Source organism: Bombina bombina, chromosome 5 (assembly GCF_027579735.1).
Source record: "Bombina bombina isolate aBomBom1 chromosome 5, aBomBom1.pri, whole genome shotgun sequence".
Taxonomy (NCBI): Eukaryota; Metazoa; Chordata; class Amphibia; order Anura; family Bombinatoridae; genus Bombina; species Bombina bombina.
The window spans coordinates 104,643,947-104,662,932 of NC_069503.1; the positions used below are offsets into that span (position 1 = coordinate 104,643,947).

The window sequence follows — 18,986 nt, forward strand, 5'->3', positions numbered from 1 at the left end:
TCTCTCTCTTTCTCTCTCTCTAACCCTCTGTGTATGATTGTGTCTCTCTTTCTCTCTCTCACCCTCTGTGTGTGATTGTGTCTCTCTTTCTCTCTCTCTCTCTAACCCTCTGTGTGTGATTGTGTCTCTCTCCCTTTCTCTCTCTCTAACCCTCTGTGTATGATTGTGTCTCTCTCTCTAACCCTCTGTGTGTGATTGTGTCTTTCTCTCTCTCTAACCCTCTGTGTATGATTTTGTCTCTCTCTCTTTCTTTTTCTCTTTCTCTCTCTCTCTCTCTCTCTCTCTCTCTCTAACCCTCTGTGTGTGATTGTTTCTATCTCTCTCTCTTTCTCTCTCTCTAACCCTCTGTGTATGATTGTGTCTCTCTTTCTCTCTCTCTAACCCTCTGTGTGTGATTGTGTCTCTCTTTCTCTCTCTCTAACCCTCTGTGTGTGATTGTGTCTCTCTATCTTTCTCTAACCCTCTGTGTGTGATTGTGTCTCTCTCTCTCTCTTTAACCCTCTGTGTGTGATTGTGTCTCTCTATCTTTCTCTAACCCTCTGTGTGTGATTGTGTCTCTCTCTTTCTCTCTCTCTAACCCTCTGTGTGTGGTTGTGTCTCTCTCTCTCTTTCTCTCTCTCTAACCCTCTGTGTATGATTGTGTCTCTTTCTCTCTCTCTCTAACCCTTTGTGTGTGATTGTGTCTCTCTCTCTCTCTTTAACCCTCTGTGTGTGATTGTGTCTCTCTATCTTTCTCTAACCCTCTGTGTGTGATTGTGTGTCTCTCTCTCTCTTTCTCTCTCTCTAAACCTCTGTGTGTAGTTGTGTCTCTCTCTCTCTCTTTCTCTCTCTCTAACCCTCTGTGTATGATTGTGTCTCTTTCTCTCTCTCTAACCCTTTGTGTGTGATTGTGTCTCTTTCTCTCTCTCTAACCCTCTGTGTGTGATTGTGCCTCTCTCTCTCTTTCTCTAACCCTCTGTGTGTGATTGTGTCTCTCTTTCTCTCTCTCTAACCCTCTGTGTGTGATTGTGTCTCTCTCTCTCTTTCTCTAACCCTCTGTGTGTGATTGTGTCTCTCTTTCTCTCTCTCTAACCCTCTGTGTGTGATTGTGTCTCTCTCTCTTTCTCTAACCCTCTGTGTGTGATTGTTTCTCTCTTTATCTCTCTGTAACCCTCTGTGTATGATTGTGTCTCTCTTTCTCTCTCTCTCTAACCCTCTGTGTGTAATTGTGTCTCTCTCTCTCTAACCCTCTGTGTATGATTGTCTCTCTCTCTCTCTCTCTCTCTCTCTCTCTCTCTCTAACCCTCTGTGTGTAATTGTGTCTCTCTTTCTCTCTATCTAACCCTCTGTGTGTGATTGTCTCTCTCTCTCTCTCTCTTTCTCTAACCCTCTGTGTGTGATTGTGTTTTTCTCTCTCTCTAACCCTCTGTGTATGATTGTGTCTCTCTCTCTCTTTCTCTCTCTCTAACCCTCTGTGTGTGATTGTGTCTCTCTTTCTCTCTCTCTAACCCTATGTGTGTGATTGTGTCTCTCTATCTTTCTCTAACCCTCTGTGTGTGATTTTGTCTCTCTCTCTTTCTCTAACCCTCTGTGTGTGATTGTCTCTCTCTTTCTCTCTCTCTAACCCTCTGTGTGTGATTGTGTCTCTCTCTTTCTCTCTCTCTCTAACCCTCTGTGTGATTGTGTCCCTATCTCTCTCTCTAACCCTCTGTGTGTGATTGTGTCTCTCTTTCTCTCTCTCTAACCCTCTGTGTATGATTGTGTCTCTTTCTCTCTCTCTCTAACCCTTTGTGTGTGATTGTGTCTCTCTCTCTCTCTTTAACCCTCTGTGTGTGATTGTGTCTCTCTATCTTTCTCTAACCCTCTGTGTGTGATTGTGTCTCTCTCTCTCTCTCTCTCTAACCCTCTGTGTGTGGTTGTGTCTCTCTCTCTCTCTATCTCTAACCGTCTGTGTATGATTGTGTCTCTTTCTCTCTCTCTAACCCTTTGTGTGTGATTGTGTCTCTTTCTCTCTCTCTAACCCTCTGTGTGTGATTGTGTCTCTCTCTCTCTTTCTCTAACCCTCTGTGTGTGATTGTGTCTCTCTTTCTCTCTCTCTAACCCTCTGTGTGTGATTGTGTCTCTCTCTCTCTTTCTCTAACCCTCTGTGTGTGATTGTGTCTCTCTTTCTCTCTCTCTAACCCTCTGTGTGTGATTGTGTCTCTCTCTCTCTTTCTCTAACCCTCTGTGTGTGATTGTGTCTCTCTCTATCTCTCTGTAACCCTCTGTGTATGATTGTGTCTCTTTTTCTCTCTCTCTCTAACCCTCTGTGTGTAATTGTGTCTGTCTTTCTCTCTCTAACCCTCTGTGTATGATTCTCTCTCTCTCTCTCTCTCTCTCTCTCTAACCCTCTGTGTGTAATTGTTTCTCTCTTTCTCTCTATCTAAGCCTCTGTGTGTGATTGTCTCTCTCTCTCTCTTTCTCTAACCCTCTGTGTGTGATTGTGTTTTTCTCTCTCTCTAACCCTCTGTGTATGATTGTGTCTCTCTCTCTTTCTCTCTCTCTCTAACCCTCTGTGCGTGATTGTGTCTCTCTTTCTCTCTCTCTAACCCTCTGTGTGTAATTGTGTCTCTCTATCTTTCTCTAACCCTCTGTGTGTGATTTTGTCTCTCTCTCTTTCTCTAACCCTCTGTGTGTGATTGTCTCTCTCTTTCTCTCTCTCTAACCCTCTGTGTGTGATTGTGTCTCTCTCTTTCTCTCTCTCTCTAACCCTCTGTGTGATTGTGTCCCTATCTCTCTCTCTAACCCTCTGTGTGTGATTGTGTCTCTCTTTCTCTCTCTCTAACCATCTGTGTGTGATTGTGTCTCTCTTTCTCTAACCCTGTGTGTGTGATTGTGTCTCTCTTTCTCTCTCTCTAACCCTCTGTGTGTGATTGTGTCTCTCTCTCTTTCTCTCTCTCTAACCCTCTGTGTATGATTGTGTCTCTCTTTCTCTCTCTCACCCTCTGTGTGTGATTGTGTCTCTCTTTCTCTCTCTCTCTCTAACCCTCTGTGTGTGATTGTGTCTCTCTCTCTTTCTCTCTCTCTAACCCTCTGTGTATGATTGTGTCTCTCTCTCTCTAACCCTCTGTGTGTGATTGTGTGTCTCTCTCTCTCTCTCTCTCTCTCTCTAACCCTCTGGGGCATATTTATCAAGCCCCGTATTTCTGGCAAGCTTTCAGGCTTGCCAGGAACAGCAGTTATGAAGCAGCGGTCACAAAGACCGCTGCTCCATAACCTGTCCGCCTGCTCTGAGCAAGGCGGACAGACATCGCCGGAAATCAACCCGATCGAGTACAATCTGGTTGATTGACACCCCCTGCTGGCGGCCTAATGGCCGCGAGTCTGCAGGGGGCGGCATTGCACCAGCAGCTCTTGTGAGCTGCTGGTGCAATGCTGAATACGGCGAGCGTATTGGTCGCCGTATTCAGCGAGGTCTGTCGGACCTGAGCATATCTGTCGGATAAGGTCCGACAGACCGTAATAAAGAGAGTCCTCTGTGTGTGATTGTGTCTCTCTCTCTTTCTCTCTCTCTCTAACCCTCTGTGTGTGATTGTGTCTCTCTCTTTCTCTCTCTCTCTAACCCTCTGTGTGTGATTGTGTCTCTCTCTCTCTCTCTCTCTCTCTAACCCTCTGGGGCATATTTATCAAGCCCCGTGTTTCTGGCAAGCTTTCAGGCTTGCCAGAAACAGCAGTTATGAAGCAGCGGTCACAAAGACCGCTGCTCCATAACCTGTCCGTCTGCTCTGAGCAGGCGGACATACATCGCCGGAAATCAACCCAATCAAGTTCAATCGGGTTGATTGACACCCCCCTGCTGGCGGCCTATTGGCCGCGAATCTGCAGGGGGTGGCATAGCACAAGCAGCTCTTGTGAGCTGCTGGTGCAATGCTGAATACGGCGAGCGTATTGGTCGCCGTTTTCAGCGAGGTCTGTCGGACCTGAGCGTATCTGTTGGATCAGGTCCGACAGACCTTAAAGGGACACTGAACCCAAATTTTTTTCTTTGGGGATTCAGATAGAGCATGCAATTTTAAGCAACTTTCTCATTTACTCCTATTATCAATTTTTCTTCATTCTCTTGCTATGTTTATTTGAAAAGAAGGCATCTAAGCTTTTTTTTTTTGTTCAGTCTGTGAACAGCACTTTTTTTATTGGTGGATGAATTTATCCACCAATCAGCAAGAACAACCCAGGTTGTTCACCAAAAATGGGCCGGCATCTAAACTTACATTCTTGCATTTTAAATAAAGATACCAAGAGAATGAAGAAAAATTGATAATGTAAGTAAATTAGAAAGTAGCTTAAAATGGCATGCTCTATCTGAATCATGAATGAAAAAAATGGGTTCAGTGTCCCTTTAATAAATAGAGGCCTCTGTGTGTGATTGTGTGTCTCTCTCTTTCTCTTTCTCTCTAACCCTCTGTGTGTGATTGTGTCTCTCTCTCTCTCTCTCTCTCTCTCTAACCCTCTGTGTGTGATTGTGTCTCTCTCTCTTTCTCTCTCTCTCTAACCCTCTGTGTATGATTGTGTCAAGCGCCCCACCATCTTTAAATTTCACCAGCCGCCACTGGATCAAGACATTTTTATATTTACTGAATAATGAAGGAATCTATAAGCATAATTTGCATCATTAATGTAAAAAGTATGTTTTAAACATATAATTTAATGGGCCTGGATTTCTATGTGTGGCTGCACATAGCTACCTCATGCGATTGGCTCACACATGTGCATTGCTATTTCTTCAACAAAGGATATCTAAAGAATGAAGTCGTATCCTAGCCACTGCCTCACCAGCCTCTGACATCACTGCACGTCACTGCCAGTTAGGGATCAGATAAATAGATTCCTGGAAAATGTAAAACTGCCAACACTTTCAGATAATCAAATACAGATGCTGAATGCTCCTATTGCATTGGAAGAAGTAACTAAAGTCATACAAAATACCCCTCTTAGTAAAACCCCTGGTCCTGATGGAATGCCAGCCGAGTTCTATAAACTAATGAAAGATGAGATCTCTGGAACTATGACTAATCTATACAACAGCATGCTTTCATGAACTACTCAAACCAACCATAGATTTATTGAAGACCATATTAGCATGATCTTAAAACCAGAAAGAGGTCCACTACAACCTGAGTCATATCGCCCAATTTCCCTGCTTAACATGGACTATAAGATGTTGACAAAAATATTAGCCACTAGAATAGGATTAGTACGACCATCTATCATACATGAAGAACAGACAAGATTTGTGCAAGGTAGATACCCAGTCAAAAATATTAGAAAAGTCCAATTAATAATATCTTATTTCTGGAAAAATAGACACGATCCTCAGTTCACAAAACAACCTAAAGCAAGCATGTTGGCACTAGATGCGGAAAAAGCTTTCCATAAGGTATTATGGGGCTACCTCTTTCCCACACTTCATTTTTTTCTGGTGAAATCCTACAAGCTTTCCAAAACATATATAGAGACCCAGTTGCTGCTGTCATAATCAATGGTAGGGTTGCCCTGGCTTTTCACCTGCGCAGAGGCATGAGACAGGGCTGCCTACTCTCCTCTTTGACATTGCTATTGAACCCCTTGCCCAGGCCATAAGAATAATGACCAAAGGCTTAAAGATAGGCACATCCACCATGCATTTATCATTATACACAGACTATATGATATTATTCCTATCAGATCCACAATCTAACTTACCCAAGTTGATGACAATAATTGAGAGATTTGGCATCATCTCAGGTTACCATGTAAACCAAGATAAATCCGAACTGATTTGGCTAGATAAAGAGACCCCTCCAAGTACTTTTGTATTTTGCTTTAAAGTAGTCACAAACAAATTTAAATACCTGGGAATCAAATTGTCATTTAATCCCAAACGTTGGTACAGTCTTAACTATACCCCCTTTTCAAAAAAGTGACAGATCAACTAGAGAGTTGGAGAGGCTTGCCTCTCCCACTTTCTGGGCGCATAAATCTGATCAAAATGTATGTGTTCCAGATGCTGCCACCCCTCTTAGAAAGAAAAGACTTAAAACTACTCAACTCCAAAATTCTTAACTTTCTCTGGGCAGGGAAAGTTAAGAATTTTGGAGTTGAGTAGTATAAACTCTTCAAAACTATCAAGCTCAGTATGGTATGGAGGCTTTGGACTCCCTAACCTAATGCTATACAATTGGGCAGCCCTCTTCAAATTTGTGCTAGATTGGCTGAGTCAGCAATTTCATTTCACATTCCAAAATTTAGAAGAACTGATTAAACCCTGCCACTGCAAATACTTGCCACTCCATGGAAATCCCAACTTTGTAGCTGGCATTACAACACAACCCTTCCAAGTATGGCACCAATAGGGACTCTGCACTGTTTCTCAAATATTAGACAAACTCTGTAAAACGTTTCAGAACTCTAGAGACAGAATACTCATTGTCGAATAACCATCACTTTGCATATTTACAAGCCCAACATTACGTGACAGATTTATTAAAAACAAAATATTTTCTTAAACAAACAAGACCCATAACTCAATTAGTCTCGCTAGCTACTCAGGGAATACATACAATAACTCCAATATATAGGCTATTACTGGAACCACTAAACACCAACATAAGTGTACAAATAGCTGAAAATTGGTCTAAAACCAAAGGTGAGCAGATAAACACAATATTAATCAAATCAAGCATAAAAACTATGCGCAAAATAACGTTATCTCAAGACTTAAGAGACTCTCATGCCAGACTACTGCATCAGGCATACATAACTCCAAAAACATTCCAAAAATGGGCACCACAGACAGCTAATATTTGTCCTAAATGTCAAAAGGAAAACCCTGACCTGATACACTTAATATGGTGTTGTCCTCGCCTAACAAGGTATTGTAAGTCGATAGCATATTGGCTCAAAATAAAATGCGGTATAGATTTCACGCCAGATACTGATACTAAACTATTTTTACAGCTACCTAAGGGCCTAAAAAAGGAGAGATAAGTTGTTAGGTACAGTTATACTGATAGCCAGAAAACTAGTATTCAAAACATGGAACACGTCAATCATTCCCACTTTAACTCAGCTTAAAAACTCTATCCTACACTAATTGACAATATAGTTTATTACTCAGTTGGGGATATGTCACATAGAACATCTCAATTTGTGGGTAAATGGGAATGCTATTTGCACAGCCTGACTCAGCAACTACAAACACAGCTGTTGTATCCGCTCAGAAACACTGAATTTGTGTTAACTGCACAGCTTAAAGGATTTCAAAACTTTACATTTTCAAGCACAATTTGATCATCTAATTCTAATCACTAATGGTTATAGATCATAACGTACCTTACTTTACATCAAAACGATCATTCAGAATGTAATAAACATATAATTTACATTTCAAATATGACGTCCCTGAAGCCAACCCTCTATTATGGGCCGTCAACTAACAAATTAAATCGCCAATCCGATTGTGTTTTCGTGCATATAATTATTTGTCTATTTCATCACCGGACGCATGCGCACTGCGATACGATCACGCGCGCCTGCGCAGATTCTATCTTTGATAGGACACATATCAATAATGATTGATTTAATGCTCATTATTGTAAGGGAGATTCTCGCAGTGCATCGCTTCAATCTTACTTGCTTTATGCAGCATTGTCATCTTCTTGGATGGATGGAGAGTGACGTATTCTATGACGAGCCATAAAGATTGCGCATGCGCATAACGGCCAAAGTCCAACATTTTAATAACTCGGATTTGTGGATGCAAAAGAATAGGCGTGCGGTGGGTTTGGAAAACAATTAAATTAAGAAGCAGCATATATCGATAACGGTAAGAATATGAAACGCAAAGCACATTACATATATAATTATAATCAAAGAATCTTGCAATTGAAGATACATTTTTTGCATTGTTTAGTGTCCCTTTAAAGGAGAATGGATGTTAAATTTTGATCAACTCAAATTAAAGTGCACAATAACTAGGAACTTCAAATCAAAGTTATATAACTGTTGCACTGTTGGCAACATACTAAAAGATATTACAACTGTTGGAAATTAAAAATTATTTTCTACTGCATTTAATTTAATTTTGTTTGTTTGTGTGTTTTGTTCACTAAACTAAATACCTCAGAAGACTTTGGCATCTACTTATCAAGCCGTCAACCGCAAATCCGCTGGAATTCCGCAGCGTAATTGTGGCGAGCCTGATTCCACTTATTTATCAAAGCCTACAGACCGGCAAAAGTAGAATTTTGTGACGTAACATTACGATCCGCCAGTCTCAGTCCAACACAGATCGAAGCTTACGTCACTACAGATGTTCCGAATGCAAATTCGGCACTATCTGACTACTTTTGCTAGTTTAACAAATATCTAACAGGTACGATCGGCACTATTCTGGCCCAGCATACCTGGTTTTAAATCCGCTGCCCTGGAGGCGGCAGATGCCATAGGAATCAATGCGAGTCTGAAAGCAGCGAAAGCTTATGTTCGCTGCTGCCCGATATCCCATTGATCCCTATGGTAGAATAAAAGTTACGTTTACACCTAAAACCCTAACATATACCCCTAAACACCCCTAATCACCCCTAATCTGCCGCCGCCACCTAAATTATACTTATTAACCCCTAATATGCTGCCCCGACATCGCCGCCACCTACGTAATGTTATTAACCCCTAATCTGCCCCCCTACACTACCGCCACCTACATAAAGTTATTAACCCCTATCCTGCCGCTCCCGGAGCCCGCCGCAACTAAATAAATGTATTAACCCCTAAACCGCCAGCCCCCCACATCGCCATAAACTAAATTAACCTATTAATCCCTAAACCTAACAACCTGCTAACTTTATATTAAATATTAACTCATCCCCATCTTATAACAAATTTAAACTTACCTTTAGATTTAAATTAAACTATATTAAACTAATAATTAACCTATTCTAACTATTATACTACAATTACATTAAACTATATTAAATTATAAATTAATCTACCCGAACTTTTAAACTAAAATTACATTAAACTATCTTAAATTAATAATTAATCTACCCTAACTGTTATACTAAATTACATTAAACTACAAATTAAATTAACTATATTATATATTTAAACACCTAACCCTACTCAAATAATTTAAATCTACACTAAAAAATTACAAAGTTACAAAAAACTAAGTTACAAAAAATAACAAACACTTACGCCTAGATTTAGAGTTTTGCGTTAGCCGTCAAAACCAGCGTTAGGGGCTGGTTTTTACGCTGGTATTTAGAGTCAGTCAGGAAAGGGTCTAACGCTCACTTTCCAGCCACGACTTTTCCATACCGCAGTTCCCCCTACGCCATTTCAGTATCCTATCTTTTCAATGGGATCTTTCTAACGCCGGGATTTAGAGTCTTGGCTGAAGTGAGCGTAAGAACTCTAACGACAAGACTCCAGCCGCAGAGAAAAGCCAGGAGTTAAGAGCTTTCTGGGCTAACACAGGTTCATAAAGCTCTTAACTACTGTGCTCTAAAGTACACTAACACCCATAAACTACCTATGTACCCCTAAACCGAGGTCCCCCCACATCGCCGCCACTCTATTAATTTTTTTTAACCCCTAATCTGCCGACCGCACACCGCCGCAACCTACATTATCCCTATGTACCCCTAATCTGCTGCCCCTAACACCGCCGACCCCTATATTATATTTATTAACCCCTAATCTGCCCCCCCAACGTCGCCGCCACCTACCTACAATTATTAACCCCTAATCTGCCGACCAGACCTCACCGCTACTATAATAAAGTTATTAACCCCTAATCCGCCTCACTCCCACCTCAATAACCCTATAATAAATAGTATTAACCCCTAATCTGCCCTCCCTAACATCGCTGACACCTAACTTCAAGTATTAACCCCTAATCTGCCGACCAGACCTCACTGCTACTCTAATAAATGTATTAACCCCTAAAGCTAAGTCTAACCCTAACCCTAACACCCCCTAAGTTAAATATAATTTTTATCTAACAAAATAAATTAACTCTTATTAAATAAATTAATCCTATTTAAAGCTAAATACTTACCTGTAAAATAAACCCTAATATAGCTACAATATAACGAATAATTATATTGTAGCTATTTTAGGATTTATATTTATTTTACAGGCAACTTTGTATTTATTTTAACCAGGTACAATAGCTATTAAATAGTTAATAACTATTTAATAGCTACCTAGTTAAAATAATTACAAAATTACCTGTAAAATAAATCCTAACCTGTAGCGGCTGGCAGCAAGGGAGAAGAGCTCCGCATCGCAACTTCAGAAGATATACTTTTTTAGCTGCAAGCCGCCTCTCCCACGACGCCACCTTGTTAGGTTACAGCCCTAGGCACCCTAACTGGTAAATAGAGCCGTGGAGGGCAGAAGATCGATTAGATTACATTGCGCCACGCTGCGCACATTGCAACACATGCGGGAGCGCCATCTTGGAAGAGCCCTCCTGTCACTAACTAGTGTGCTGGCTCAGACAGGGCCCGAGGACTTCTCTGGTTGGGAGAGTGACTGCAGGGAATCGGTGTGCAAGATTTGGCACTGCGGGAGACCGGACACACATCAGTAGCCACTCGGACATTGACTGCAGGAGGCCGGTAAGGCATAAGCACTATAAACACCCCAGAGACCTTGCACATACTGAGAAGCCCAGAAACAACATGAGGGGGACTTTTTTTACTTTGTTTGCCTGCTCAGTTTAATCAAATAAACAACAGGGCACATTTACAAGTTTACTGAAACCCTAAGAAACCTGAGACTTGCTCATAAGTTGCATCCCAGCACTGTGATATCCTCTGTGTTAGTTGGAAAGACGTTGCAGAGCGGGTTGTTTGCACTAGAAGGGAAAATACAATCTAAGGGGCTAGAGTGTTGCGGATAAAACTGTGGTACCTGATAACATAACAGTTAAATAACTCTGTCTATGCCAAAGTGCAGAAGACAGGGCTGTGATACCAGATAACATTGCAGCAGAATGGGTCTACACTTATTCATGCTGGAGTGCCACAGACAAGATTGCAGCACTCAACAACAACACAGTTAAATAGATCTGCATTAACCATCTACCTGTGCTGCGGTATTGCAGATAAGGCCGCAGTGATTGCCAAAACTACAGTCACATAAATCTGAACTAACCACCTATCTCTGCTGGAGTGTTGCAGATAGAGCTGCAAAACTTGACAACGTTACTGTTAAACAAATCTGCACGGACTGTCTATGCTGCATTAACCATCTATGTAACTGCAGGCCTCCCCTCATTCATTCTCCATGTCCCTTCTTCAACTGTAACACAGCGGCGCCCTCTGGTGGCACACAATTACAGCTTGGAACGTCCACCTGTACTTTATTGTTGTAATATTCTTATTCACTACACCTCATATGGGGGTTGATAAAAATTTCAAGCCACTCTCTCACCCACTGGAGGACAAGATGACCTCAAAAGCTAAGCAAACAGATAGGAGGCAGCGGCATAATACAGAGGTTCAAATAGAAAATCCACCATCTCCAAGCCCCTCACCTCCAGCATTTAGTGATTCTTCAAGCCTACTGCAAGAATTAAAATCTTTCTTTTTGCCCAAAATGGAATCCCTCCAGGTGGGCATGGACACCTTAACAAGTGAGGTGCGCCAATTTTCTACAAGGATGAATCAGGCGGAACAGAGAATCTCTGACATTGAGGACCGTCAAAATGATACTTCTACCTCACCCAGGCAACTGCTATGCCAAAACCAAGCCTTACAAGACAAGGTAGACGACCTTGAGAACTGTAGCATACGCAATAATCTCTGCATAATCGGAATCCCGGAGCACATCAAGAATAAGGACTTACTAGAGTTCACAGCCCTAACCTTCCCAAGACTTCTGGGTGTAGACCCAGACCGTCTCCCACTGGATGTGGAAAGAGCACACCGCATTGGTCCCGACAATGGACTTTCTACCACTACCTCCACCAGACCTCGTCAGGTCATTTTCAAGTGCTTAAATTATCAAGAAAAACTCATGTTGCTAAGGGCATACAGATCACACAATGCTGATGTTCTCTTCGAGGGGAAAAAACTGCTGCTGTTCCAGGATTTCTCAGCGGAGGTGACGAAACTACATAAAGAATTTGCTCCCTTCTGTTCCCAACTGTATAAGGAGGGCAGACAAGTTGCACTACTATACCCTGTCAAACTCCGGCTACACACCTCAACAGGTGACAAGTTCTTCCGCTCTACCAGAACTGAACTGAAATCTTACCTGGACACAGAGAAACAACAAGCTGACCCATAGGGCTAACCTGGCACCAGGATAATGTAAGACTCTTTTGGAATGAGAGGTTCAGGACAGGATAATCGTTGCAAGGCACATGAAGCCTTGGAAGCTGGTGACCTCACTTTTGAGACTGCCACTGATCTCAGGAAACCCACATCTCAGGCTGCTTTCCCACCACAGGGATGGACCTTTATGTGGAGGACTTCCTACAAGTTTGAGACCCTTAGCTTACTAAGGGACAGTTTATTTAAAGTTCTTGTTGATTGTTATGTTTTTCTCCTATGCTTGCTTTTCCCCGCTCTCACTCTTGTTGCAGATTGTATGTCTGATCTGAAGAAGAAATACTGTCTTCTATTCTACCTTGAAAATGTCACATGTATTAACCATTCTTTCTCTCTAGCAGGAAATTCTAAGGCCGTGCTCGGCGGATGGGTGGACTGGAGACTGACCTTTAAATTACTAACATTCCATACCGGCTCATACTTACCAGCAATATCCGTGAGTCTTTACCTCTACTGCACCACATACTGTGTTCTATACACACTGATACCTCATTTTCTTACTCCCTTTATCTTGGGTTTTTTACTGAGACACCTAGACCCCCCTGGTTAGGCCCTAATCTGCCCTTTCACCAACCAATATATCTGCCACTTAGACTCCCTTGGTGGTCAGCCTAATGACTGAGACACTTAATGTGATATCTTGGAATGTGGGGGGCATAACATCCCCAGCCAAGCGAAGTAAAATCCTCCAACACTTAAAATCACTGCATGCGGACATTGCAATGTTACAAGAGACAGATCTTACTGCAGAGGAACAAGAGAAATTAAAGGTTAGATGGGTTGGGGAAGTCTATATTCACCATCAGAGGGAAGAAAACGTGGGGTGGCGATCTTAATACGTAAAAACTTGCCCATAACCTTTTCCAACACAAAGATTGACAGGCAGGGTCGCTACATTTTTACCTCATTTCACATACACACACATACTTTTCAACTATGTTATGTCTATGGCCCAAATCACTCTGATCAGTTTTCTGGTCATCCCTGCAGTCACTCATTGCCCAACACTCGGACTCCCCAGTGATAGTGGGGGGCGACTTCAATATGGCGCAGACCCACCCGTTGGACAGGTTTCTTGACCCCTCCCGCCCTGGCACAAAGAGGGGAATACACCCCAAACACAAACAGGAAACACAAATTGTATCCATGTTCAGAGATGGACTGGGGCTGAATGACCTGTGGAGATCCCAACATCCAGATCAAAGGGATTATACCTGTGTCTCTAAGACACATCACACTTTCTCACGTATTGACTTTTTTCTCACATCCCCACAATTTACCCCAAATATATTAGACACGTCTATTCTCCCGATCATGATATCAGACCATGCCCCAATAAGACTAAAGTTTCAGCCTCTCAAAATAGAACCTACTAGAAGGACCTGGAGGTTTCCATCCTACTTATATACAAACGCAGACTTTAGGCAGCATTTGAAGGCGTTTTGGCTGGAATACACATTTGACAATGCCCAGCATAGGGGCAATCCTGACCTGTTCTGGCATGCCTCTAAGGCAGTCGTTAGGGGTAAAATAACCGCATACACAGCGCACCACTTTAAGTCTCAAAAAAAAGTCACGACCCAACTTCTCTTGGAGCTCACTGGTGCATACAACACTTACTTAGCCAACCCTACAGTAACGAATCGCCAGAAATATTATGATGCCAAACAAGAGAGAGATGCACACTTGCAAATCCTTGACCACAAATTTAATCTGCACAGACAGGGTAGATTTTATCGTCACGGCAATAAAGCTGGAAAGCTCCTAGCTCCCACCCAAATCTATCATAGCAGGCATTAAATCAGGAACACGCATTAAAACAAACACTGAAGACATAATGCAAGTATTTACTGACTACTATAAGTCCTTATACACTAGATAGGAAATAAAGGAAGAAGATAAACATACATTTTGGCGCAACGTGACAGTACCTCGCTTGTCTGATGTTCAAAGAGATAGCCTTAACTCTCCCATACATGTACAGGAAGTGATACGTGCAATTGGCAGCTCAAAGCTAGGGAAGGCCGCAGGTCCAGATTCCCTCCCCATAGAGTACTATAAGATTCTAAGCGCTGATATAGCGCCAGTGTTAGCTGACGCCTACACTAGTTACCTAATGGGAACATCAACGCCAGATGCAAGATTTACAGACGCTAACATTTGCATAATCCCGAAGCCCAATAGAGATCCCATGCTGCCTTCCTCATACAGACCAATCTCTTTGCTCAACAGTGACTACAAACTGTTCACAAAGATTTTGGCAGACCAATTAGCAGAACTGCTTCCAGACATAATACACCCAAACCAGACTGGATTCATCAAACACCGCACCTCAGTGATTAATATCAGGAAAACGCTAGCTGTCATATCTCACTATAACAACTCATATTACCCTGACTCTCAAAGACCTAGTGTAGATGCTTGCCTTCTCGCTATAGACACTGAGAAGGAGTTTGATAGAATAGAATGGGACCATCTCTATACCTCCTTAGAAAAGTTTGGCATATCTGGTAATTTCCTTACTGTGCTCCAGCAATTGTACGTGTCACCCTCAGCTTCGGTGATTGCTAATGGCCAGGTCTCCCCCCCATTCCTTCTGGAAAGGGGAACTAGGCAAGGATGTCCTTTGTCCCAATTACTCTTTGACTTAGCAATAGAGCCCCTGGCATGTTACATTCGCCAAAGCAGTGAAGGCTTGAAAATCCATAGACAAACAGTACATCTGTCACTCTACGCTGACGACCTCCTCCTATACGTTCCCAACCCTCATGCCAATGTACCCAAATTGTTGCGTAAACTAGTTCAATTTGGTGAAATTTCAGGTTACAAAATAAAAAAAGATAAATCAGAATTAACATGGTTACTTAATACCCAAAAGACCCCATTACAAGGCACAGACCTGAAAATAACCAATTATATTTTACATACTTGGGGATTCACTTACATGTAGACACTAACAAATTATATCACCTAAACATAGGTTAAGTGATTACCCTCATTCAAAATCAAGTGAAAGGGTGGAGAAACTTACCCTTGTCGCTCACTGGCAGAATTCAACTCTTAAAAATGATCATCCTCCCAAAATTGCTCTACCCCCTCCAGATGCTCCCTATCCTGCTGACAAATAGGGACCTAAGTGGCCTGGCAACTCTATTTGGCGCATTTGTGTGGCGGCATGGGAAGCCAAGGTCTCCCAAATCTAAGATGGTATAATTGGGCATCTTTGACAAAGGTGATTGTGGGTTGGCTGGTACAATCCGATTACTTTTGCCCTCCAGTAGAGAAAGAACTACTAGCACCAACGCACCCTGCTTTTCTGCCACACACCCCATTATCATCCCTCCCCCCCAATATCATGCAAAACATACTTTTCAGAGACCCGCTTAGGGCCTGGGCTAAACTCTGTAAAACATGGGGGATGACGTTTACATTCAGCAGATACTTACCGCTTCAAGGTAACCCCAACTTCATACCAGGATATACAACTGCCACCTTTCAAAAGTGGGGACATCAGGGATTGACGAAGGTAGCACAACTGCTCAACCCCACAACACACCAAATACTCCCATTTTCAGACCTGCAAGCACAATATACTCTCCCTAACACACACAGGTTTGCCTACTTTCAGTGTCGACACTATGTCCAAAGCCTACTATCGGAGGGCCTGGCATCACTGGACATAACCAGGATTGCTACACTTTGTAACCTAGCCTCTCAGGGAACGCACTCTATTACACCTATATATAAACAAATAATGGCACATAACGAGACGCAAACAATACAATATATCATACTCAAGTGGCAGGGACAGAGGATCCCAGATGTCACACATGAACAAATCACGCATAGCATACTAGCAGTCAGAGCAGCTACACTATCTTCCTACTTACGCGAATCACAAATAAAGATGCTGCACCAAGCCTACATAACACCTAAAACTAGATCCAAATGGGTTAGAGATGAAGTAAACAAATGCCCCAAATGCTCAATATCCACCCCTGATCTGATTTACCTGGTCTGGGATTGTCCCAAGGTGCAGAGATTTTGGGGCAAGGTTAGATACTGGTTGTCCAAAATACTTAAAACTGACATAATGCTAACTGCAGCGAGTATAATCTTTTTTCAGGACATCCCCCTAACCCGTGCCCATCAGAGATTCCTCAACCTGGTTGTACTTATGGCCAGGAAATTAATTTTGCAATACTGGGCCAAGAACAGAGAACCCCCCTTCAAAAAGCTTACCCATGCATTTCACCAGCAGCTTTTGATAGAACATGCAGACACCCAGGGAGATCGGGAGGCTAGAATAAAGGCATTTATAGTTAAGTGGAAAGCATACTTACTTCACCTACCGAGAGGTCTGAGGGACAAACTCCTACTTCCTTTCCGGCACTCTACATTCATACTCAATGAAAACCTTCATGGCCGCTGGTGCCAACAAGACACTGACTTGGACGCCTGACCGACTGAGACAGTGACACCAGACGGATTGTTGCCTAAGTGAAGCGACCTGTAGACTGAGACAGCGCCCATCCGCCGACACCTATTCATCTTGGAAAAGGGTACTTACTTTATTTAATTTAATCACGCATGTTTAGGCTTCTAGCTGCTTTACTAATCACTGCATAGTCAGTGGGAGACCTGACTGAGACCAAAGCGGGGGAAACATATTTTGTTGTAAGTCAATTCATAACCTGATGTTAATAGGTAATTATCATTTGAGACCTGTTGGCTACCCTGCATTGTATCTCTTTGATTGTACAAGGTTATAGCTGGCGACACCACGCCTTTAAATTTAAACTTGTTTACATTAGTCAACACCAGTCACTAATTGTTGTTGTAATGTTTTGTTTAATTGTGTTTTGTATGTTATAGTGGATAGGAGACTTAGTCGCATCACATGGTTCATGAAACAGAATTTTTTAGACTAAGCCGTATGATGATTGTTATAGCATAATGCTATGTGGGCCCGCCCAAGCTCCTCTTCTACAATTTGTGTTTATGTTTTGTATGTTATAGTAATATATGGGACTTGGCTACAACACATGGCTCAGGAAACAGACTTTTTGGACTCAAACTAGATTCACCTATATTGATGGTACTACTTGTTGTTGCTGCTACTAAGCTTATGATGAAATGTTATTGTATCTTGCCGTGTGGGGCTGACCGAGTCCCTCTTTAAAAATTTCAAAAATAAAGTTTAAAAAAAAAAAAAAAAATCCTAACCTAAGTTACAATTAAACCTAACACTACACTATCAATAAATTAATTAAATAAAATACCTACAATTATCTACAATTAAACCTAACACTACACTATCAATAAATTAATTAAATAAAATACCTACAAATAAATACAATTAAATAAACTAACTAAAGTACAAAAAATAAAAAAAGAGCTAAGTTGCAAAAAATTAAAAAATAATTTACAAACATTATAAAAAGATTACAACAATTTTAAGCTAATTACACCTATTCTAAGCCCCCTAATAAAATAACAAAGCCCCCCAAAATAAAAAAATGCCCTACCCTATTCTAAAATAAAAATTGAAAAGCTCTTTTACCTTACCAGCCCTTAAAAGGGCCTTTTGCGGGGCATGCCCCAACGAATTCTGCTCTTTTGCCTGTAAAAAAAAACATACAATACCCCCCCAACATTACAACCCACCACCCACATACCCCTAATCTAACCCAAACCCCCCTTAAATAAACCTAACACTAAGCCCCTGAAGATCTTCCTACCTTGTCTTCACCACGCCGGGTATCACCGATCCGTCCAGAGGAGGCTCCGAAGTCTTCATCCAAGACCAAGAGGTCCATCATCCGGCTGAAGAGGTCCATCATCGGGCTGAAGAGGTCCATCATCGGGCTGAAGAGGTCCATCATGCGGCTGAAGAGGTCCATCATCGGGCTGAAGAGGTCCATCATCCGGCTGAAGTCTTGATCCAAGCGGGGCAGAAGAGATCCATCATCCGGCTGAAGTCTTCTATCAAGCGGCATCTTCAATCTTCTTTCTTCCAGATCCATCTTCATCCCGCCAATGCGGAACATCCTTCTTCACCGACGAACTCCCGACGAATGAAGGTTCCGATCAGCCAATAGAATGCGAGCTCAATCTGATTGGCTGATTGGATCAGCCAATCGGATTGAACTTGATTCTGATTGGCTGATTCCATCAGCCAATCAGAATATTCCTACCTTAATTCCGATTGGCTGATAGAATCCTATCAGCCAATCGGAATTCGAGGGACGCCATCTTGGATGACGTCCCTTAAAGGAACCTTCATTCTTCAGTTGGACGTCGCCGGATGAAGATGGGTCTGCGTCGGAGGTCTTCAGGATGGAGCCGGTCCTCATCGGATGAAGATAGAAGATGCCGCTTGGAAGATGATGGTTGCCGGTCCGGATCTACTCTTCTTCCCGGATAGGATGAAGACTTTGGAGCCTCTTCTGGACTTCTTCAGTGGATGTCTAGCCCCCGCTTGGGTTGGATGAAGATATCGGAGCCAGGACGGATCGGTGTGATACCTGGTGAGGTGAAGACAAGGTAGGATGATCTTCAGGGGCTTAGTGTTAGGTTTATTTAAGGGGGGTTTGGGTTAGATTAGGAGTATGTGGGTGGTGGGTTGTAATGTTGGGGGGGGGG

General features: G+C 42.3%; 1 protein-coding gene across 1 annotated transcript in view; it reads right to left on the reverse strand.

Moving 5' to 3' along the window:
- The window catches only part of LOC128661361 (uncharacterized), a 201,328-nt gene that overhangs the window by 117,547 nt on the left and 64,795 nt on the right, over positions 1-18,986 (reverse strand). The window contains 1 exon segment of the mRNA XM_053715625.1: positions 13,269-13,431. Within this exon segment, the coding sequence (XP_053571600.1) occupies positions 13,269-13,431 (163 nt within the window).